The sequence below is a fragment of the Macrobrachium nipponense genome, chromosome 21, assembly GCF_015104395.2.
Source record: "Macrobrachium nipponense isolate FS-2020 chromosome 21, ASM1510439v2, whole genome shotgun sequence".
Lineage (NCBI taxonomy): Eukaryota > Metazoa > Arthropoda > Malacostraca > Decapoda > Palaemonidae > Macrobrachium > Macrobrachium nipponense.
In genome coordinates, this window is record NC_087212.1 from 32,245,242 (window position 1) to 32,271,278 (window position 26,037).

Genomic DNA, 26,037 nt, shown 5'->3' on the forward strand with positions numbered 1-26,037 from the left:
AATGCTTTTAGATATCTGGAGTGGTTGGCGCATAAAGGGTAGAACATTTAGATTCCCAACAAATCTTTAAGGGATGAGGCTTATCGCCTCACGTCGTCCTTTTGCTTCCTGGTTACTTAAGCCTTAACTATCCATTCTTCTTTCACTCCACCTGTCCAGCACTTTCTAGGTCTTCCTCTCCCCATTTCCCATAACACTTCCGAATTATACTCTCTTTTTAGTACTAGCCTCTTCGCCCTCCATTCTTTCAACACAACCACATTCTCAAAACACCGACCCAGCCATTCATTTGTGCTAATCTTATAACCAGTTTTTTTGTGTATCATACTTCTCACCCTTTTAGTTCTTACACCATATATACAAAACTAACAGTTCATCTCAGCAGCCTCACATTTTCTCGTTCTTTAATATTCAGCATAAACATTCCACCTCTATAAAGAAGAGTTGGCTCAGTATTCCTGTCGAACTCATCTACCTTGGTTTCCCTAGATACACGGTCTTCCCAATTTTTTCCGTGCACCTTGCTGGTACCTACCTCGGTACGCTTGTTCTCTTAACACAATTTTCTCTCATCCTACCATTATTCACTATATTTGCTCTTAAATACCTATATGACATCAACTGTGTCCATTCTTCCACCATCCATAGTAACATTCATTGCTCCTTCTTACTGGTTTTCAAATTTCTTAAAACTTTTCACCGTTGCAAACGTTTTAAACTCTTACAACTTTTTGCAGCTTCTTTCACTATCCTCAGAAGTGCCACATCAGCTGTAAAATCAACCATTTCACACTCCAGTCGCCACTCATTTTCTTTTACCTGAACATTGCACCTTTGTGTTATTCGCTTTCACTCGTCTCTCTCTTAAAGATAACAAACAGCAGGGGAGACCAACCTACCCTTGCCATTGACCCACTTTCCCCGTAGGGGGTGGATAGTGTCGTCAGTGGGTCTTTGTAGCGTCCACTTCGGCCCCTAGCTGCAACCTCTTTCATTCCTTTTACTGTATCTCGGTTTATATTCTTTTTCTTCCATCTGATTTTCCACCCACTCCAACAATTGTTTCATAGTGCAACTGTGAGGTTTTCCTCCTGTTACACCTTTCAAACCTCCTTCTGTCAATGTTTTTCTTTCAACGCTGAATGGCCTCATAGGTCCCAGTGCTGTGCTTAAATCATATATTCTATTCTATTCTATTCTTAGACTCACTTTACACTAAACTAATCACTATCTCCTCTGCAAATACTAAAACACAATTGGCTAAAGTTCCCAGAACTTTTCTCTCAATAACTTATTATCAATATACTCAGCATCCACTACAGTGCCTCTGCCAATCCTATCATAAGCTTTTTCCAGGTCCAAGTTGCCTGTTTCTTGTCATCTTTTCCTTTACTTTCAAACTTGTAACGAAACTTTGTGGAATAAGTTAATTTTTTTGAGCGAAATAAATTAATTTTTTTATACAGAATCAGTTTTATAAGAGGAATCTGTTATTTTTTTTTAAGCGAAGTCAGATTTTTAAAGCGAAATCAGTTATTTTTTCAAGTGGAATCGGTTATTTTTGAAGGTAAATAAGTTGTTTTTTAAGCTAAGTCATTTATGCATATTTTAAAGCGGAACAATTTATTTTAAGCGGAATCAGTTGTTTTTTTTTAAACTAAATCAATTATTTTTTATACAGATTTTTTTTAAAGCGGAATCGATTATTCTTTTTTTTCAAACACTACTGTCCCAAGGCTAACAGTACATGTTACGCTGAAAACTATTCCAGGACGATGGTTCGAATGCCCCAGACGTGTTGAAGTTCCATGAATTTTGCACGGTGTTTAATCGGCCTGCAGGGAGATTTCTCCGGCATTCCATTGCTTATGCAACACCTAACTTCCTCTTCCATTTGGAATTTCTCGAATTTTCCATATTTCATGGTCTCAAAATTGTCCTTCATGAAAGACTTAGAACCTTTTATTTCATGCAGTAGTGATTTTCTTTATAAGACAACATAACTTTTTCTTGCCGTGTTATTTACACAAGGAGTGTAGTCCCATGCCACCATTTGCTTATGTGGATCCTGAAGGTTCTCTGCCATTCCTTTGGCATCTCCAAAGGGGGTTAGTGCCGTCAGTGCATCTCATGCGGTGCACTGTAGGCATTACCTAGGTTCTTTGCAGCGTTCCTTTGGCACTGTCTGCAACCCCTTTCGTTCCTCTTACTGTACCTCCTTTCATATTTTCTCTCTTGCATCTTACTTTCCACTTTCTTCTAACAATTGATTCATAGTACAACTGCCGAGGTTTTCCTCCTGTTACAACTTTACAACCTTCGACTATCAATTTCCGTTTCAGCGCTGAATGGCCTCATAGGTCCCAGTGCTTATCCTTTGGCTTAAATTCCATGTTTAATTCAATTCAGTCTTTTGGTATGAAGGTGCTATTTATAGTCTCACGCATCTTTTAACATGATTTCGGCCCACCACAGAGGACTAACTACCAGATAAATAATTCCCTGATTAGATCAGCAGAGATTTTATTTTTTTTTCAATAAACATTTGGTAGTATATTATTATGGGTATTTAAAAGGCTCCGTTTAGTGATATTATGGGTGTTTAAAAGTTTTTTTTTATTTGGTAATAATATTATAGATGTTTAAAAAGCATTTTTTAAAAATAGTAATAAAGATCCCAGATATATAAATAAACAGGTACTCTTTCCTGAACTGAGAATCTGCACTTCTGTCCCTGTCATTCACTTTGCATATAAGTTCATGAACGAGCTCCTTGTAAGGCTTCTGCACATTGAATGAACTTAAACTACGGTCATTTCTATTCCTATTCCGTTAGCCTCTGTCTGGTCCAGGCAATTTATCTGGGAAACGAAGCCATATCGGTAGCTAGACAGAGCAAGCTGTACCTGCACTAGACTGGGGTTTAAAGTAAAGATGCGTTGTATATGCCATGAGAAGTATCGCTTGTGATTGCTATAGGGGAAGGTTTCGTGAATAGAACGGAATATAGAATCTGGGCTAAGGGCTACGTCCTGTAAGGCCATTCCTCGTTGAAACGGAAATTGACAGTAAAAGGTTTGAAAGGTTTAACAGGAAGAAAACCTTGCATTGCGCTGTGATTCAATTGTTAGGAGAGGGTGGAAAGGAAGATGGAAGAATTATAATATGAACGCAGTTACAGTAGAAGGAAAGAAAGTGTTGCGGCTAGGCCCGAAGGCACTGCAGAGAACCTTTACGTAATGCATACAGTGTACTGCATGAGGTGCACTGACGGCACTAACTCCCTACGGAGGTTAAAGACTTTCAATAATTTTTATTGAAAAAAGAGTGCCCCGTTAATTACTTGATTGCTATCTCGTTTTATCGGTAACATTCCAGGAATACGAGGATTGGGTGGGGGGGTAGGTGGGGGGGCGGAAGGCTGGGTGAATCTACCCTGGGATTTTGTAATAACATAAAAAATACCTTTCTTGTGTTTGTAACAGCAAGCGGGACTACTGCATACACGCATTCCTAACCGATTTCATTCGCTTCATCTCCCTTTACTCTTTAATTATTAACAGTTTCCTACTCAGTAGGACCACTAGCTCTGTTCTACTCCACTGAAGGCTCAGCTGTTCCTGGTATATACAGCCAAATGTTGTCGCTATTTATTCGCACGCAGAAATAACGCGTGCCATCAGTGACCTTATTTGACCCCTGACCTGGTCTCAGAATGGAGCCTCATTTGGAATCCCACGGAACGCATAAACAAGAATATTAAAATGGAATTGTATTCATTATCTGTGTTTTAATTTCTCAGCGTATAGGTGTTTTTTAATTTTTTTTGTTTGTTTTGCGGGGGTTGTTATGTAACATGTCACGTTGTTATGTAACACATCACGTTGGGCTGTTTCTTTTGACGCGCGGAAAAAGAACAACCACCAACTGGAAAAGTGCGAGTTAAAACAATGATAATTTAACGATTCCTTAATGGCTAACGACGAGCAGCTAAAAATACAGAATTCTGAGAAATGATTTACATAGCATCAAATTTCTCCATCAGTTTCATTACCATGAAAACCGAGCTCTTGGCAGGATTATTTCCAACGCCGGCTCGATTAGGGGTTTTATCCACTCCGAGAAACAATTACGCTCAAGTCTCGATCAATTTAAAAATTTTCATCGATTTTTAGGAGGAAATCACATACATTTTCCATTGATTTTCCTACGATTTTCCTGCGATTAAATCAAAGTCATTCCAGTTACGTATATATCGAGTGAATTTATGCAGGCGCAGCCAAGTGAAGCAAGACGTCCAATATCTGACATGAGAGAGAGAGAGAGAGAGAGAGAGAGAGAGAGAGAGAGAGAGAGAGATTGCACAGCCACTTCACTCCTGAATGTGGCGTTCCCTTTGTCGTCTGAGGAAACCAAGGTCAGCCATCCAATTGTAACCGGGGAAGGTAAAATGCGACATTTTATCAATTGTTCTTATAGCATTCATGTATAAAGATAGTGGCCTTCAGTTTATCCACAGTAACAACTGTGAGCACAAATTCTGCGAGCGCGCACGCACCATTTTTTTTTTCAAGGTATCAATTTATATAACACACACACACCACACACACACACACACACACACACTATATATATATATATATATATATATATATATATATATATATACATGCAAACATAAAAACATATACTTGCAATACGTATATACAGGGAACTTCATATTTACAACTGTCAGAACCTTTGAAATTATTCCTCACTGGATAGTATTAATCTATAATCTGAAGCATACACTTCATCGACAGGTCCGATAATCTGACGTTTTGACAACTGACTAGGGTTCCTGAGAGTTTTTTTTATTTTTTTATTTTTTTATACTTGAAAAGAGATTTAGAGGTATTTTGCAATTTAAGCAGAATTAATATGCGTTTTTTTTTTTTTTTTTTTTTTTTTTTTTTTTTTGATTTGGGGCATAACGGGCAGTATCATCTGAAGAGGAGACGTTGTTCATACATGAAGAGATTTATATGAAATTTAGGCTGCCAAGCCAAGCACTGGGGCTTTGAAGGCCATTCAGCGCTGAGGGCAGTGAAAAGAGAGGCAGTTGGAGTGGTTAGATAGCAAGATAAAGAGATCTAGAAAGTAAAAAATGAGGAAGTACAAGGATCTAAAGCAGCAACCCAGAGAAACCCCCCACAGTTGCACTACGAAGTAACAGTCAAAGAAGTTTTACGATAAAATTGAAGGCAAGATTTGAGGTGAAGTAAAAGGCTAAAAAGTGGGTACAACTAGAAGCCGAAGGGACGCTGCAAACACGATTTAGTAATGCTCACAGTGCATCACGTAAGGTGCACTGACGACAAATGCCCCCTACTCAAACATTTGATGAGAGATACACATGACTGAGAGACTAGGTTATAAGGTCTTACGTACCAAAATTAAAGTGAAGATGACACCGTTTTGGTTTAGATTTTAATATAATTCATTAAAAAAAAAATAGGTGCATCTCTTCGTTCCCGCTTCCTTTCTTCAGCCTTGCTATCCAACACCTCCGTTATTTCTTAGTGTAAATTTGGGTTTTCTCCTAATTTCACCTTTAGATTCTTGTATCTCATCTTCCTTATTTTCTTGATCTTTTTATATTGCTATCCAACCACTTCAACTCCCTCATTTCTCTGTCTTAAGCGCCGAATGGACCAAATTGCCGCACTGCTTGGGTTGACAGCCTAAATTTCGTAAAATCATTCAATACAAAAAATAAAAATATGCGGATTGGTTTACTTGTATGTACCAAACAATAAGGTCATGCCATACTAATCCTTCCACTTGGAATAAAGACACGCGCCGTCCTAAATTCTCAGCCACTCCAACCACAGTTGCATTACCAACCTAACAAGAAAAATTGTGAAGCAACCGTATCTAAGCCTGGACGAAAGCATTTGTTCTTCAGACCATTGCTAGAAGAATGTAAGAGGCTTGTGAGGGATTACACGTAAGGGGAAGAATTAGGGTGATGAAGAACATTAAGGGTCTTATTTCCATATTCACCACTTTAAACAAAGTGGTCGGAGTGTGCCGACCTTTTACAGAAGAAGTTCTTAGTCAAGGATTTATATTCTCTCAATTTATAAGTTTCTTATATGGGCTTACCTATTAAAGCGTGTACACGTGAAGCCCTGTAAAAGGCACAAGTATATGACAGGACGACTTTGAAACTACAACTTTCATTGCGAAAGAATTTGGGAGTCTACAGAATTATACCTGCTAGCTGATGACTTAGATGGGAAGAAGATCGCAGGAATTTCATGATATTTGCATTTAGGTAAATATTATGTACAGACCACGGCTGACCCTTTCTTTTTTTTGTTTTGTTGGTGAAGTATAACTTCACTCGTTTAAATCAGCTTTTCCCTTTAATAAGTCAAGCGTTTCATTACGTGAACAGATTAATCCTTAAATGTTCACAGCACTTCCATTCAGACTCAAACCTTATGGCCAGTGAAACGGGTTTTGAAAAAACTTTGTAGCCATTGAAAATGGTTTTAAAAACTTTGTGGACATTGAAAATAGTTTTTAAAACTTTGTAGCGATTGGAAATGGTTTTTAAATCTTTGTAGCCATTGAAAATGCTTTTTTTTGTATGATATATTCCGTTTCCCCATGAAAAAATATTATTATTGTTATTTGTATTATTATTATTATTAGAGCAACATAACACAGCAAGCTTTATCAAAGAAGAAAATCCGTTTGTGAGAAAAAAAGAATAAATGTTATTCTCAATCAGGCAGACGTGTCTAAGGATTCTGGCACGTCATTTTGGGAACTTTCCCTAATGACGATTCAAGTGCTCTATTCAGTGGATTTACACGAGTGCTTTACCTATTTGCTTTACGTCTACGATCGAAGGGTTTAGAAAAGCTGATTGCAACCCGTGTTTGTAGGAGATAGTCGTGTATGATGTGTATATATATATATATATATATATATATATATATATTATATATATATATTAATTTGTTTATTTATTTATTTTATATATGCAATATATAACATAATATATACTATATAATATATTACACACACACACATACACACACACACACACATATAGATATATATATATATATATATATATATATATATATTATATACACACACACACACACATACTATATTTATATATGGCCGCTGGACGGTATTCCAAATCGATCGACAGTAATATATATATATATATATATATACGTATATATATATACATATATATATATATATATGTATATACAGATATACATATATATATATCATATATATATATATATATATATACTGTCGATCGATTTGGAATACCGTCCAGCGGCCATATATAAATATAGTATATGTGTGTGTGTGTGTTGTATATATATATATATATATATATATATATCTGTGTGTGTGTGTGTGTGTGTGTGTGTGTGTGTAATATATCTATATATATATAAATAAATAAAATATATCATAATATATATATATATATATTATATATATATATATATATATTATATATATATATGGCTGCTGGACGGTATTCCAAATCGATCGATAGCGTACAGATATATATGTATAATAGTGATATATTATATTATATATATAATATATATATATATATAAAGGAGAGAGATTGATGAGAGAGAGAGATGGAGAGAGAGAGGGAGAGAGATATATGTATATTTATATATATATGATATATATATTTATATATATATATATATATATATATATATATGTCATTATTAACAATATCTGTCACTAAACTGTCAACGCTATCGATCGATCTGGAATACCGTCCAGCGGCCAGCGTGCGCGCATGCGCAAACTCCACTCACATGCACACGTGTTCCAGATGACAGTCGCGATACCCCCTTTGGAGGCATGAATTTGATTGTATCTCACTGAATAACCTTTTGAAAGGTGATACTACGTCCGTATCCCCCTAACCCTTACTCTGTCCACCTGGCTGGCGCACTTGTGCAGCAGCTATCTGATGTTTATTTGGTTATTTTGTCTCTGCTGAGGTTTGTGCTCCTGTGTAGTTTGTAGAATAGAGCAGCATATAGCATTAAGCCAAAGGCCAAGCCCTGGGACATACGAGGTCATTCAGCGCTGAAAGGGAAATAGACAGTAAGAGGGTTTGAAAGGTGTAAACTTCGTAGTTGCACCGTGAAACAATTGTTAGAGAGTGGAAGAGACTATGAACGGAGGTACTTGTGTAGTTTGTGATCACGAGATTGCCCTTAGAATGAAGCGTTTTTAGAAGTCTGCATTCATTTTCTGTTTTGTTTCGATTTAGATGCTTATTTTAGCTATTTTAGCTGTGTTTTACGCTGACTTGTTACCTACCATAGTCTGCCGGGACGAATTTGCGGATCTGTAATTTATTCTTGATACTATTAAAGGGAAAATGCTATTAGTATTACTTTGTTACTTTTAAAGGGAAATATCAGTGTGGTGGGCTCGCATCTCTAGTTAGCCACTCTGTTACTGTTATTTTTGTTACTTATAAAGGGAGATTTCTGTATGGTGGGCGCACTCCTTTTTCAGACATAGTCTATTCTGTTGTATTCTGTTATTTTTTTTTTTACTTTCAAAAGGAAATTTCTTTATAGTGGGGTGACATTTCTTTTTAGACACTGTTACATTTATTTTTTGTTACTTTTAAAGGGAAATATCTTTATGGTGGATCACTTTTTTTTTTTTTTTGCAACCCTGTGTATAAGCATTAAAAATTAACTCTTATTCTCCTATGGAGAAAAAAAACTTTTATAACCATGAGACCCTTTTCTTAGGGATATCATCAAAATAAAATCGACTCGTCCGTGAAATTGTGTCATCCAGGTATTTTACTGATTATCCTGAGTAGTACGTATCCCGCGCCACTTCCTTCCTAGCTAAAATCCTCCGGAAGTGGAGTTTTATAATAAAAAAAAAATAACATAAAAAAGATATTACTGATTCGTTACACAGAGAAGGATGTCATTTCATCCTCACCTCGTTTTACACGGCCGGTGTTAACTAGGATCTGTGAACCGTATTCAGCGTTAAACTAGGAACTTTGAACCGTGTTCAACCCCTCCTTTCCCGTGTTGTTGCAGAACCGTTCAAGATAGCATTCGTGCGGCCGTAATGACCGAATGCTTTTTGCTTATCTGGGTCTAAAATGTCGTTACTTGATAGTCATACCCGAAAGACTACATTTTTGAAGGTGGGAGCGGCCGCCATTACTTCGCCTTATTTCCATGAACGGCTTTCTAAAATTAGGTCTCTTCTTGTAAGTACCAACAAGACTTGCGTTAACTTTGGTATGAGAGTGTAATGTATGTACACTTATGTATACTGTGTATAGATAGCTTGTGCCCGTGTTTCTCGTAAGAGGGGAGTGCAAACAGGGATGCGATGATACGTATATGCACGTACGTGTGGATTATATTTATCTATATACACATACATATACACTTATATATATACATACATACAAACAGATGAATAAATCACACTCTTAGTGAGAGATGGTTCCATACGAAAAGAAAACAATCATCACTGCCAGATTTCATAAGTAGAATGATGAATAGATGATGAACTCTCCAGTGATGAAATCACGGCACCGGATTATCAACACTCACCCCCTTCCCCCTTCCCCTCCCCTCCCCCGCAAATGCCTATTCACTCCCTCACTCCCCACCAGTCCAGCTCTTCCGCTCCTTCTTCCTTCCAACCCTCCTCAAATATATACTTCAACAGCCTAATTTGTACTTTTATTCGTGTTTTACATTGAGAATAGAATAGCATATAGAATTTAGGCCAACGGAGAAGCGCTAGGACCTATGAGGTCATTCAGAGCTGAAACGGAAAAAGATTTGAACGGCGTAAAAAGAAGAAAACCTCAAAGCAGCTGCACTGTGAATCAATTGTTAAGAGAGGGTGGAATGTAAAATGGAAGAGAATTTGAACGGAGGTACAGTAAAGGGATTGAAAGGGGTTGCAGCTAGGGGCGGTAGTGACGCTGCAGAGAACCTTAAGTAGTGCCTACAGTGCACCGCATGTATCAGACGCATATACTAATCAAACAGTTCATCCCTACAGCTTTAACCTTTTTTTTTTCTTATTTTAATTCACACTCAAAATCCATGATAGTCCTTTTATATACATAATAACTGTTTTCCAGTCTCTCAGCTGCTCTTGTTTACAAAATCTCTTAGTCCCTCAAATACACTTCTATACAAAATCTTTCTCCCGTACTCTCCCCATAGGAGGGTAGTGTCGTCAAGTGCACCTCATGCGGTGCAATGTAGGCATTACTCAAGGATCTTTGCAGCGTCCATTCAGCCCCTAGCTGCAACCCTCTTTCATTCCTTTTACTGTACCTCCATTCATATTCTCTTTCTTCCATCTTACTGTCCACCCTCTCCTAACAATTGATTCATAGTGTGCAAGGTTTTCTTTCTCTTACACCTTTCAAACTTTTCACTGTCAATTTCCGTTTCAGCGTTGAATGGCCATAGTTGCCCAGTGCTTGGCATTTACGTCGAAAGCCTATAAATCAATCAGTTAGTCAATCAACCAATGTCCCGTACTTTTCTTTAGAAAAAAAATCTCTCAGTCTCTCACACACTCTTCTTCTTTAGGAAATCTCTGTTTCTCACATATTCTTCTTACAGCATCTCTCATTGTCTCAAATACATTCTTTTCTTCCTCCCAAATCTTTTGCATACACCCAACTTTATTCCTTGCATCATATAAGCTATAACTCATCTTTCCCTCCATCCTACCTCTATCTGTTGTATTTTCTTACACATCCTTGTAGAAATCAACCTCTTCCGTTATTCTTCTCGCTTTTCTACATTTTTATTTCTATCCTCTTCATAACCCTACTTTTGTTCGCATTCCATTTCAACTTTCACCTCACCTCTTGCATAAACTTTCATTAGTCTCAGCAATTTCTCTTCACTGTATCCAAACAAAACTTACACCTTCGAGTGTCATCTACTCCATATTCCTTCACAAACACTTTAGCATCCCGCAACTTCAAGCAACACATCTGCCTTTTTTTGGCTTCTTACTCATTTTCCATCACAAAGTGATTGAATCCTATTGGATATATAACACACCTTGATGTCATATGACGTTTACAAAATAATCTGTTATTCCCACACGTCATCCTACCACTTTTTCAAACCAGTCTCTCTTCTGTCTATATATATTCTAATTTATTCATCGTTGAGCACAAAAACTTTTAATTGGTCTCGTCTAATTAAAATTCATAATAAATACAATTCTCACACCCTCTTCCATTATCAATGTTATTATCACTCATTTTATACTATATATATATATGATATATATATATATATATATATATATATATAATAATATATATATATATATATATATATATATATTATATACACGTTTGAGTGTGAAGTTCCTCACTGGACGAGTTGTTTTCGCTCTCGGCTGCCAATCCGGTGGTCCAAAGTTGGATTCCCGGCTCGGCCAACGCGGAATCAGAGGAATTTATTTCTGGTGATAGAAATTCATTTCTCGATATAGTGTGGTTCGGATCCCACAATAAGCTGTAGGTCCCGTTGCTAGGTGACCAATTGGTTCCTAGCCCCGTAAAAATATCTAATCCTTCGGGCCAGCCCTAGGAGAGTTGTTAATTAGCTCAGTGGTCTGGTAAAACTAAGATATACTTATAGTTTGAGTGTGCGCGCGTATACACTTCCTTGCAATCATGGCTTGCCTTATTACCTCCCTGATACCAGAAATCTCCAGACCCCACGCCATCTGTGTTAACGACATGATAATAAAAAAGAGGAGAGACCACAATAATGAGACCCAGATCTGGCCATCAATAATTCAGAGGAATGAGTCACAGAAAGCAAAACAATCGCTCAAGATGTGACTGGTTAAGTCGGGTCCAAATAACGACATCACCGAATCAGAAACTGTTGAAAGTGACGTTCCCGTATTAGTCATCAGAGACGCTAGTAGGACATCGAAGGATGCCGGGATGGCGAATATGATTAAGGATTAACGTACCCGGGTGCTGACAAAAGGCCCGTTATTGGCTTCGTGCGAATGACAGTGTCAGAGACGTGACGTACGGGAGTCTCTCATTCTATCTGGCAGGAAAGCTGATTTTACGTAGAAAACCTATTTGCACTAGAATGTAGCATTTGATTGCGCTAAATGGGCAACTTCTTTTATTGAGTGTTTTGGTATAATGCTCAAGTTTTCTGTAAAAGAGATAACTGTTGAGATGGCTTTGTCTGCCCGACCAAACTTTTTCTGTCCGCCTCACATCTTAAAAACTACTGAGGCTAGAGGGCTGCAAATTGGTATATTAACCATCAACCCAGCAATCATCAAACATACCAAATTGCAGCCCTCTGTCCTGAGTAATTTTTTTTTTTATTTTACTTAAGGTTAAAGTTAGCCATGATCGTACATCTGGCGCTTTATAGGACAGGCCACCACCGGGCCGTGGCTGAAAGTTTCATGGACCCCGGCTGCAACTGCATTATGCGCTGTACAGAAAACTAGGTTGATCTGAAGAAATTTCTGCGCATTTTTTATTCTTTTCTTATTTATACGTACTTTAATTGATTATCATGTTATAATTTATTCGTTCTTGAATTAATTTTTATGCTGTTATTATTTATACGTAAATGAATACCTCTTGCTTCTATAAAACTCTGCCTTTTTGTCTATAAACTCTGAATTAAATAGTTAATTACTCTAAAAGAGAATCTCACCAGCGCAGAGACGAAACGCCTACCATTACGACAAACATGAAACGAAGCAGTGTGGCTGGGAGAAGTGTTTGCAAATTTGAGTCTGTATTGACACAAATGACATTCGGTTCTTGTAGCAACCAAGACCGTATTTCGAGGCTTAACCGGCGATCCTTATTAAACCTCGAAATCCAGTTACTCATGTTTTAATTGATCGCTGATGGGGAAAGTTACCAGCAACTTGGAATGGAATATTGTGATTGAGGGATCAAGGGGTAACTAAGTTGTGATAGAAATCATGATAGGCGATATACGTACTCGTGTATGGGTGTAAAACTTTTCTCTATTTCTATTTTTTGCTCATTTTTAACGATATTCTATGTTGCAGCTTTGTAAATTTAATGATGAAATACAATCAATTATATGAAAATGTAGGAAAAAAAAAGGAAGTTAGGGTAAAATGATGTAGAATTTGGGGTTAACAACCCTAAAACATTTTCCTACTTTCCCATGTTTTTATTTCACATTTTCCTACTTTCCCATGTTTTTATTTGAATTATCGTGAAGTCGCTATGAAATTCAGCTTGATTACAGTGACATATTTGAAAGAGCCTCCTCCATCTTCTCCCGCAGGTGGCGATCATGGCGACGTCGAGATGGGGAGAGCCGGAGTGGGACCCAGGAGACTGCGAATGCGGAGGGCCTCCCCCTCCCGAATTCATGGTGCCCCCGCCACCCAGGCCACCTCCGTTTTACCCTATGATTGAGGACGAGTTCTTCCAGGTCGTAGAAGACGAGTGCGACGACTCGCTGTCGTGCCCTGCCCTCTTGGGGGCACGGGACCAAAGGCCCCCGCCCTCAAAGGCGCACCTGGCTGTCGTCATCGTGTCTGCGTCGACGCTCGTCATTCTCATATTAGTGGCGGCTGTCATCTTGTGCAGGTGAGTCCTCTCTCTCTCTCTCTCTCTCTCTCTCTCTCTCTCTCTCTCTCTCTCTCTCTCGCTTGTGTGAAATCACAGCCTCTTTAATTAAATGGGTTCTGAGTGGAATGTGAGTGATATCCGGGTCCTGATTATTCTTTCAAACGGGCCACACGAAATTAAATCGCTCTAAGGTCTCTTTGGAGGTTGGCGCTTGGCCTTGGAGTTTGTGAATCATATATTTCACCTACTCCTCCCCTCCTCCTCCTCGCTCCTCCTCCTCCTCCTCCTCCTCCCTCCTCCTTCTTCTTCTTCTTCTTCTCTTCTTCTTCTCAGCTTAATCCATAGTTGGGGTCGCTGTTTTTAATGAGCCTTTCCCAACGACTCATTTCATAATTTGCATTAGTTGATGCTTAATGTACGGATGCGTTTCCTGACTCCAACCCGCACTATATATTTATATGGGCAATCCGATTTCCAATAGATTTGACGTAACTTGTTGCATTTCAGGCTTGAGTTATTTAATTACACATAAATTCCTGTTAGTACTAACTGGCATCTCCCCTTTAGGCGTATGAAATTAAGGATGCCGTGTGCATCGGATTTAATGTGATACTTCCCTTATCTAGAAAGATCGGATAATGCGCTTTATGAGATTTGTACTGAACTCTTATATGACTGTCATTGTCTCAAAGAATACACCTCTACTCAGTACCTAGTACCTACTGAATAAAGAACAAGCAGTCATGTAGGAAATTATTTTTGTTGACATTAGCAACGGTGAAACTTTTGAAGTTATATTCGTAAGTTCTCAGTATCTCAATTCACGACCAATTCAAGGATGCTGAATCTTGAGGCTTTTCATACGAAGAGTTTCTTGATATTCCGGTAAGGAGGTTGCAAGATCGATTGTTTGCTTTCTTTTACGTCACTGTAGCCGTGATAGGAAAATTCAGATGTTGATGAATCGTTAGTTTTAAAGACTTGTTTATAGTTAAATGTGATACGATTATCCAGTATTAAGGACTTGTATTCATTTTAGTTTTCTGTAAAAAGAAACAATTGTACCGGCTTTTTTTTTGTCTGTCCGCCCTCAGATCTTAAAAACTAATGTGGCTAGAGTGCTGCAAATTGCTATGTTAATCATCCACCCTCCAATCATCAAACATAACAGATTGCAGCCCTATACCCTGAGTAGTTTTTATTTTTATTTAAGGTTAAAGTTAGCCATAATCGTACCAACAACATAGGCCAGCCACGGTCAGGCTACCACCGGACCGTGGCTGAGGCCGCCATCAGGCAGAAACTCGATTGCGCCGAAAAACGCATATTTTTCTTGTTTAATTTGAGAATCAGGAATGACAGGCAAGGGCTATTTAATAATAGGCTGATTTACTAAGGCCACGCCAAAGTACTTATGTAGATTAATTGTTGGTTTTAAGACGAGAAGACGAGTTTTTAATTGAATGTGATAAGATTATCTAGTATTAAAGTCATGTAGTATTCATTTCAAATCGGAGTAAGTGCTTAGAAGCGAGGTGCTCGTTAGCGATTATAGCAATGATGATTTACAAAGCCGCACCAGAATACTTATTATCAATAAAGTTTTAAAGGTCGGGTTATTCCTTATAAGACAAGTACCCAAATAATAGCGCTCCAAACAAAAGTACTCAAATAATAGCGTTTTAAACAAAAGTACCCAAATAATGGCTCTAAACAAAATACCCAAATAATAGCTCTCTAAATAAAAGTACCCAAATAATAGCGTTTTAAACAAAAGTACCCAAACAATGGCTCTAAACAAAAGTACCCAAATAATAGCTCACTCAACAAAAGTACCCAAAATAATAGCGCTCTAAACAAAAGTACCCAAATAATGGCTCTCTGAATAAAAGTACCCAAATAATAGCTAACTAAAATGAAAACATACTATCTATAAACAGAGAATTCAGACAATGTATAAACCTTCTCTACCATAAGTTCTGTTATACAGCTCGGAATACGTCACAGTATTTTCTAATTCATGAGAACAAACAATATATGATGGGCTGTTTTTTATTTACTGAGCGCAAGCAGGATTTAATGAGGCGGAAATTAAAAATGGATGTGCGCTAATTTTCAACGGCGTTTATTCATGGAAATTTATTGGGGTATGGTAAATCGAAATCGTGCAGATCGGTCGTATTATGAGAAAATAATCCGCCATTGATACATATTAAGCTTCGATTCATATAATTGTTGGGAGTATATTACTAAAATTTGAAACTTTTTATTTTTTATTTTTTTTAACAATAAGTAATCATGCAGTATATTTTCTGATTGGACGTTGTGACCTATATATAAATATGAAGCCTTTAAAAACACACACATATACATAGATACATTATTTTATTATATATATATATATATATATATATATATATATATATATATGTGTGTGTGTGTGTGTATATGCATAACGTATTCACGTACGTATAAACCCACGTGTGTATGAATACAATGGAATACATTAACTGAAGGTTTTCATAGTTCCCAGCGGGCCTCATATACAATAAATATATTGGATAGAATATTTTTTTTTAACTTAATTCCCTTTAATACTCCACTATTGGAGAAGGGAGAGGTGAAGATAAGCGCACGTGTAAACCAATAACAAGTAATGAAAAATAAGTTTTTTTTCCCTCCATCTCTCTAAACAAACGACTTTTACGAATACATCGAGCGCTTATGCCAAACACGGCCTAATCATACATTCACCTCTAGACAAGGCAGTTCTTCCTCCCTAATTAAGACTAGGCCTATGCGAAGGCTCACGGACATCCCTGCCAAAACATCTCAACTTTTTCATGTAGCACTTGTTCAGAGATAACAGGCCTATATGGCACCATAATAGGCTTATGGGAGCCATGTTCGAGAATGCGTCGCAACTCCCCTAATTCCCTGCAAACATTACTCTTCATGGTCTTTTTTTTTTTTTTTTTTTTTTTTTTTATTCCTTCCCGATGTGGGGATGTTGTGATAAGAGCGACGTAGAAAGGAGTGGATTACTGCTGCTAGTCGGAGCGATAATATTTATTTCTGTTCTAGTCAGTTTGTGTTAGTTTTTTCAAACCAGTTTACCAGTAACGTTGTCGTTTGTGGCAAAATTATGTCGTCAGCTATATTTAGCACGGACTCGTTGGCGCGCGCGGGAACTCAAAGCTGCTCTCTCCCCTATCCGCAATCCCCAACCTACCCCTGCCCCCCACCTGGGGCGGACAAACAGTTTTGCAGAATGAAGATGGATGTCTCCCTTACCTCCCGCCGTTTTTCCTATCCCGCTCCCATCCGGTGCAAACAAACCGGTTCGTGGGGTGGGGTGGGGGGGTGGCTGTGTCATGCCTCCCCTACTGTCACCCAGGGAAGGACAAACAAGATCCATATTATTATATATATATATATATATATATATATATATATATATATATATATATATATATATATATATATATAGAGAGAGAGAGAGAGAGAGGAGAGAGAGAGAGAGAGAGAGAGAGAGAGAGAGAGAGAGAAATTTACTTAATTTATTATACTTCATCAACTGGGAATGTTAAATTTACTTAGCAACACTTGTATAATGACGCAGATGTATGATGTTTAATATTCACGTTTGTACAGTCTTCGAGAAATGAGCGAAACATAAACTAACTTCACAAGGTGCTTAAAAACATAAGAGTGATAAAATTATAGGAAAGCTTCGCCAAAAATTACCTGGAACTTTAAATATAAATTTACCATACATGTAACTCATTACTTGGAAATTTAAGCAAATAAACCATATCCGAAACGCATCTAATGTAAATGTAAAGATAAATTCACCATATCTGAAACTCATTACATGGAAATTTAAATGTAAATTTAAGTATAAATTCACCATATCTGAAACTCATTACATGTAAATTTAAACATAAATTCACCGTATCTGAAATTCATTAGATGTAAAATCAAATTTAAATTCACCATACATGAAAATCATTACATGGAAATTAAAACATAAATTCACCATATATAAGGCTGCAGAGAGGGAATAAAGAAATAAACAAACCAGTAACTCGTATGGATGTAATGTTTAAAAACCTTTTGGACTCAACTGCAGTTAATTGTGCAACCTTCACGGAGCTATGTTTACCTATCCCTCGGGTGTGACTCATATAACTGCTCTTATGCAAATTTCAAGTGTACGGGCTTATATTTCATCGATATTCACGAATTTGACTGCATTGCGGTTTGTTTGTTTTCTAATATCAAAATCGTCCGCGCTTGAACGATGCCTGTTGACAAGGAGATGAGGAGAGAATCAATCCTTAGTCATTCATATTATGAGAAAATATTTCGTTTTTTTTGTTTTTTTTACCAGTTGCTTCTACATACATATATATATATATAGATATATATATATATATATATATATATATATATAATATATATATTACGCGACTCTTTTATATACATAAATATTAAGCTGTAAATAAGTAAATATTTTTTTTTTCCAATTCACTCTACCTTGGGAATAACTTACGCCCAATGGGAATTATAACTCTCCATGGGTGTAAGTTATCCCCGAATTGTATAGTAAATTCGATATGAAACGATATTTGTGTATATATATATATATATATATATATATATATATATATATATATATATATATATATATGTATATTCGATATTAAATTACATTTATGGTTTAATATTTTTGTGTATATGATAATGTTTTCATAAGACCAATTTCCTTTAGACAGTAAACCTGATAAACCCATAATTCCCCGTAAGTTCAGTATACCAAGAGTAGAGCGCCAAGTGCTTAAAATAGCGTTGTCATTACCATTCATTATTCTGTTTCAGGAGCAACAGTTCGTTCGCTTTCATAAATTATAACAAATTTGAATATGGCAGCGCCAATTTGCATAAATCAACTCGGTCCGTTCCGGTCTAATTTCGGCGTAAAATATTCAAACGTTATTTAAACGTTTTTCTGTAAAGACCCGGCTCTCTCTCTCTCTCTCTCTCTCTCTCTCTCTCTCTCTCTCTTCAAAAATCCATTAACAGTCCGCGGCGGTTGCACCGTGTGTGTGCATATAATGTATTTAAGTACGTATGCATGTGCGTACGTACGCGGAAAATCTCTTCCCAAGAATGTAATGAAATATTCAGATGAAATCCAAATGGAGGTTTCAATTACTAATGACAAAAGCGGGTTTTCAGAGGCTTTTTTTTTTTTTCCAGCGGAAAATAGAATGTGCTCATTTTGGTATTTCGCGGGGGAAAATAAATGCCTTAGCCCACGGGAATAGAAAGTTCTTTGGGAAAAATTGGCTTCGTTTTCATTGGCCCTTTATTTTTGTTCACCTCTGAGTGAGTTCCTAAAAGACATCGTGTATATATGTATGTATGTACATAGTAGAGGTGCACTGTAGGCATTACTTAAGGGTGTTTGCAGCGTCCCTTCTGCCCTTAGCTTCCTTTTTAGTCTTTTACTTTTCCTCCGTTCCCGCTTCCTTTTTTTTATTTTTTTTATTTTTTTTTTTTATTTTGCTGTCCAGCACCCAAACCTGGTAGTTATTAGTGCGACTCCTTTATTCTCTGAATCTATCTTTATCTTGCTGTCCAACCACTCCATCTCCCTCTTGTCACTTGACGTGAGCGTTGAATGGACGAAAGTATCTCAGTGCTTGTCCTGAAAGCCTAGATTTCATAATGTATGCGTGGATCTATGAATACTAGATGTGTCATTTCAAAACATTTTCTTGAGGGAAATCAGAAGAGACAGATTAGAGAAGTCGGACAACCAGGTCGGAAGAGAATAGTGAAAACGAATAAAAACTCAAAGCACTGGGTATGGTACTCAATTTTCCCTGCAAATGAGGAGCTTTTAACACCGTTGTCCAGCTACAGGGGCTTTGGCTTTGGGTGCGATGTGACCCCGTGGGATGTGACCTCACTAAGGAATAAAAGAAGATAATTGAATGCCACATGATGGGACGAGGGGGAAGACCCATTTGCTTTATGGGTACTTTATAGTAATTTTTTTACTATTATTTAACACGAGTGGTGTTGGGATAATGCATGAAAGTTTAGATGTTCATGAATTAAATAGGGGGTATTTATTTTATATTATTAAAACATTCGTTCAAAAATGAATTTAGTAGTATTCTCTCTCTCTCTCTCTCTCTCTCTCTCTCTCTCTCTCTCTCTCTCTCTCTCTGTATATATATATATATATATATATATATATATATATATATATATATATATATTATATATATATATATATATATATATATATATATATATATATATCTAAAGAAATTACATAGCCTTAATACTAGAGTATCATCTCATCAAAAAACACGTTTTTCATTAAAATTAATTTTTAATTGATAATATTTAAAGTTTTTAATAACAGCCACATCGTTTTTAAAATAGAATCTTTTAAAATTTGCACTAAAATATCCTATTTCCCACCCAAAAGGATACGAGGACGCGGACGGGCCGCCAAAGGATGCACTGAGCTCAGCGGCGCAATCATCTATGATGACCTCCCCTCTGCGCCCTCCATTGTGCCCTCCCGGACGAGGCCCCGCTTCAAGCCTGTGCCCATGGACAGCGAGGAGGTCATGGGCATGACTATGGGCGTCCATCTCTATACCCCCGAGCCCCGGAGTCATCCGCCTTCGGAGCATTTGTACCAAAGTATCTCTTCAGGTAACTGGACGAGTCTTTTATTTTGAGGGCTGACCGCTCTGTTAGTTTATTTATCTGGTCCTTTTCATCTTCATGCTCTTGCTACCACCACTACTATTACTACTGCTGCTATTGCTGCTGCTACTACTACTACTACTACTACTACTACTACTACTACTACTACTAATAATAATAATAATAATAATAATAATAATAATACAAAGAAACCTCATAATCACATGAGTTAATAAAATAAATGGAAAAGTAAATCCACAGTAATATGTCTGATCTGTTATTTAAAATACAAAGCAGAGAGCTTTCGAAGACCTGCACGGTCCTCCTTGTCAATCTGAATACAATTACTAACAGTGACCATACAAGAACTCTGTATTTTGACTAGTTTACAAATAGCCTGTTTGATGATGTAGTTGGCTCTTCACGTTATCCCCTCGTTCTCCAACGGCAAACCAGCTAATCGCCTAGATCTTCGAAGTGGCGGTTCGTCTCTTGAATCGTTTGATGTGTTGTCCATAGCAGCTTGGGCGCCTGCAACTAGGGACACGGGATGGTCTCTGTTACCTGAACGAAAGAAGATGAGGCAGCGGCAGTATCAGAGGTGGCTAGATTATTGGTGTTATTACCATGCAACCTATATCAGTTATAATCTCTGATAAACTGACAACAAATTATTTCATTTAAAATAAAATCTTCTTGCGTAAAGGCTTTATTGTTAGTAATTGTATTCAGATTGACAAGGAGGACCGTGCAGGTCTTCGAAAGCTCTCTGCTTTGTATTTTAAATAACAGATCAGACATATTACTGTGGATTTACTTTTCCAACCAAAATAATAATAATATAAAGACAACACGTCGATCACCCAAGGCAATAGATATAAGGGTTTTAATAATAATGATGATAATAATGAGAAGAAGGTAAAACGTTCATGAACAAGAGCAGTAGACAAAAGACTTTTTCGACCGTCGGCTAATTCTCCGATAGAGCAGGAATCGAATTGAAATGCAAAGAAGAATGTGGTTGAAAGCTCGGTTGAAAGAAAGAGCCCCTGAGCGAGGGCGCTTATCTCCGTGTTTGACTTGGTGACGGTGGGGGATTGTGCTTGAATGCTTTTGGTCAGGCGCAGTGTTGACTTTCCGAAGGCGTTTTCTTTTGTGGAGAGGAAATATAAATTTGATCTGCTCTGTCAGAAGTTAAGGCTCTCGAATGGCCGGATGAAAGGAATTGATTCGTCTGTTTAGTTTTCTTAAACGGGCTGAGAAGTCTGTGGTAATCCTTTGCCTGTTGGTCCTTGAACATAATTGTTGTTGTTGATTATATCAGCTACTTGTTGGAATTTTTAAGTAGGGATGAAGAGTGCAGGCAAATAAGTCTCAATTTGTAAGCCTTCGATAATTACACATTTGCACGAAAAGCGGACATTTTATGTCAGTACTAACTAGTGTATTGAAGTTAGGAAAAACTTGATGCACGAAATAACCTTTTGTAAATGTATTGGCTTAAACTATTCTCCCACAATGCAAATGCTTTTGCGAAAAAAGTATGAATTTAGTCCATATAAATAGAGAAGTCTTTATGTGTAAAACTACATATATGTAGTATATGTGTGTATATAATATATATATATATATATATATATATATATATATATATATAGATATACACAGATATAGATAAATCCGTGAAAACAGAGATCCAGTAAAATATAATGGCACGTTAATAACGGGAGTTCCTCAATAATGTTTCTGTCCATCATTTTTTCCAGCCATACCGTCCTAACCAAGTCGTCTTCTTAGGATTAACCATGTCGTCCCTTTAGGAATTCTTCGCTGATTTTTATATTTGTTAAGTAGTGTAATAACAAAAAAGATCAAGGATGCTGCAAATAACTATATACGAAAATTTCGGTCATAAATAAAATTCTGGAGAGCTTACCTAAAAATTAGAGAGGTATAAAAATATGAAAAGAATCAACACAATGTGAAATATTAGGTTCCAACAAATCCTGCTCACTGTTGCGTGAAATATTATTCCGGTAAAGATGTACCCACTGTGTCCTCTCGCCCGGCTGACCATAATCTAAATTTTATTTTATTGTACATTCTCTCTCTCTCTCTCTCTCTCTCTCTCTCTCTCTCTCTCTCTCTCTCTCTCTCTCTCTCTCTCTCTCTCTCTCTCTCTCTCTCTCTCCTTACTATAGAAGGTGTTGCAAATTGTTTTCATGTATTTTTGATAATACAATACTGTCCCTTATTTCAGCTCAGGGCCATATACATGGAACATACAGATACAGTACACACAATCTAGATACATGAGATAACATGATAAAAATGATAATCGGTAATATCCGCACAATTGTTGAGGAAGTATAAACAAGGCGTGATCTGACCTCCAGCTTACTCGGAACGCATGCAAGATTTTCGCTTCAAGCTCAAGTTGTAAACATGATATTCCTAACTTTCAACGTAAATTAAGACGTGCTGAAATCTGCGGTCTAATGAAGCCTTGTTACACCAACGAAAATTAAAATAAATACGCCATATTTTATAAGAAAAAAATTTTCTGTAATGGTTCATACTGTTCAACTTGCATACTATTTATTTTTTACATTTCCATGCTTATATATAAATCATAAATATCCTTTAAATTTTCATTTTAATAAATCATAAATATCTTATCCTAAAATTCCTGTATCTAACTCAACGCGAAACACCTTTTTCAGACCTTTTTAGGCTCTTCCAAAGATCTTTCCTAACCCCCCCCCCTAACAAGAACAATAACAACAAAGTAGCTTGTAGGCTTACTCCCCGAGTAAGCAAAAATAGTTTTCACATTAATGGTATATTCTTAATGTTGTAAGGTAGAGATATTTATTTATGACTGGCCAGCTGAAATATATCAAAATTTCTTTAAGAAGAGAAAAAGCTGTGACATTACTGAAAGTTTCTGCTTCATTACACCTCATCATATAATTCTACTTTAATATAAACTTCATTCTTATAATTTACAGTTAATTTACAGTGAATTGTTCCAACTCTCGACGAATACTGTTCTTTTATCAGTTATTTAAGTGTAGTGTTTGCTAATCATGTGATGAATGTTTCAAATTCCGTATTTGGATTAACGCAGGTCTCCGCTCTCTCTCTCTCTCCCTCAGGTAGCGAAACTTGTAGTTATAGCACAAGCGAGGCGACAGGCCAAGATGGAAGGGCCTTGTTGCGTCTCCATCATCATCGCGGAGGTGGTGGTATTGGAGGGAGTCTCGGAGGCGGAGGAGGGGGAGGAGGAGGAGGAGGTGGAGGAGGAGGAGGAGGGGGAATGGGAAGGTGTTCCCCTTCCCTGGTCGACACAGACAGCGAGGACGAGCACTTGGCCTCCCAGGGGATTCTGATGGGCGTCAGCGACAACGACACCCCGAGTACGTCTCCCGCTCGATCGAGGTACTACTGCTCGAGCGCCCCTCCCCCTCAAACGTCCTCCTCCCCGAGGAGCTCCGATTACGAGAGCGTCTATTACGTGGGCGGAATCCGTCGGGGGAGGCCCCCGACGCCCCAGGAGAGGGGGCTTCCGCCATTACCTTCCCGCACCGACAGGTTCCGAATGTACTTCTCGGTGGAGAGAGGCCAGCAGTATCACATGGCGCCGCTCACCAGGGAAGGCAGCAACCACCGAAGACACACCGGCCACCGACCGCGCCTTCCTCCGGAGGCGGAGCCCCTTTACGAGAACTTGACGTAGTTGTGCTTTCACACAAAACACACCCACACACAAACACCCACACCCACACACAAACACGAACCACATCTCGCACACATCAATGCCTGTCTGCACCTTGCAATTTCTGTGTCACTCGTGTTGAAAAGTAAAAAAATAAAAAAAAGCATGACGAATATTTTTCCTTTGCTTTCGCTATTCGGAGAATAATGCGACTGAAAAAATAAAGTACTGTCGCTTGAAAAATGTTTATACGAAGAGATTTACCGGAAGGAAAGACATCACACCACCAGCAGGTAATGATCTCAGGTTCAGAACAGGAGATAACGAAGGTAGAAACTCTCGTGGAATTTACCAATTTTGATGCGACGTGATTTGAAAGTGAAAGTGTGGAAAGTAATTCGTAGTGAAAGCAGAAAAAAGAAAACTTTCTGAGGACCAAAATTTGTGCAAAGAGACACGTTTTGTAATCGTTTGAACTCTCAAGTTAAGAGGCAAAGCATAAACAGGTTTGAAAAGAGAACATAATTATGTGTCAGGAAGAAAAATGATATTTGAAATGGTGATTGATAAAAGTGTGAACAGAATAAAGTTTCCAAGGAATGAATAAGTGCGGTGAAAAAAAACATTATTGCACAGTAATGGGTAATTATTCGAAACATCCACATTGAACGAAATAAGTGTGACAAAAAATGGCCTGCAGATATGACAGTAAAATAATCGCCCTAAGTTTCAAAAATAAATTTACTCGTGTGCGAATCACTAGAGAAAACATTGGACTTGGTTTTCTATGATTTTGCGGCTACATTAACAAAAGTTATTATTTTGAACTCATTAAAAATGGTTCATTTCCTCTTGGATCGCTTGTTTTAAAGTAATTCAACTTCGGTTATTATGCATATGTATATAACCAAGTATAGTTTATGAAAAAAACAGTGGAACTTTATTCACTCGAGCAGGAAAACCAAATTTCCTGATCTTTGGACAGACTGACAGTTTGGGATCCCAAAATGAAAAGTTAAAAAAAGAAGAAAAAAAGTGATGATGATGATTGCACACGAACATTTGGAAAGAGTCATGCGAGCAAGCAACCAAGCAAGGGAAATGGAAAAACTGGAATAAAGGTAAAAAAAAAAAAAAAATGTGCACGGGAAGCTGATGCTCCCGTAATAATAGCCAGTGTGTGAGACTCGCGTAGCGGATCTCTTCATTCATAGCTGTTGTGCCGTTGCATAGAATTGCAATATTCTAGTCCTTTTGTAACGTCCCCCGAAAACACGCACATTGATATGCAATACGTAGGACAATGAGATGCATTCATGCCCCGGTAGCCAGAACGCAGAAAAAAAGAAAAAAAATGCAAGGGGGGCGGGGAGATAGGGGGGGTCCTGTGATGCACATAAAATGTACGCTGTGTTCGAAAAGCACATGGTTTTACAAGGCTTGGGGTAAAGCGGATTTGTGGGGAGGTGGGGGGTTAGTGGCGTACACACGGTAATACCACCCAGCCACCTGTTCCCCCCCTCCGCTTCCCATAAAATGTACTGACTGTCACCATGTGTTTTAGAGAGGTAGTGTGGTACATATCAATGTGGCATTAGAATCGCTAGAGTAGACCATGAAAGTAGAATCCTAGGGTAGAGTAGACTCATTAAGAAGGCCTCTTTTTTCCACATTCGACTTTAATCTTCTTTGGTAGTTTGCATTTGCTGTATAATCTGTACGATATCTCACCTCGAAAGACGATGGTTCACTCATGTTTAACATCTGGAAGACGTTTTTTTTTAATTAATATTACTTCAACATTTCCATTTCCCCATATGTTTTTTTTTTCTTTTACATTTCCTCGACTTTTTTTTTTGCATTTCGTCAAATTCTTTACATTGCTATACTTTCC

General features: G+C 37.6%; 1 protein-coding gene across 1 annotated transcript in view; it reads left to right on the forward strand.

Moving 5' to 3' along the window:
- Window positions 1–25,282, forward strand: part of LOC135197903 (uncharacterized) — a 47,073-nt gene extending 21,791 nt beyond the window's left edge. Inside the window, exons 2-4 of the mRNA XM_064225127.1 lie at window positions 13,401–13,708; window positions 20,199–20,431; window positions 23,584–25,282. Coding sequence (XP_064081197.1) covers window positions 13,401–13,708; window positions 20,199–20,431; window positions 23,584–24,164 — 1,122 coding nt within the window. The 3' untranslated portion in view covers window positions 24,165–25,282. The remainder of the gene's footprint in view (window positions 1–13,400; window positions 13,709–20,198; window positions 20,432–23,583) is intronic.
- The last annotated feature ends 755 nt before the right edge of the window (window positions 25,283–26,037 follow it).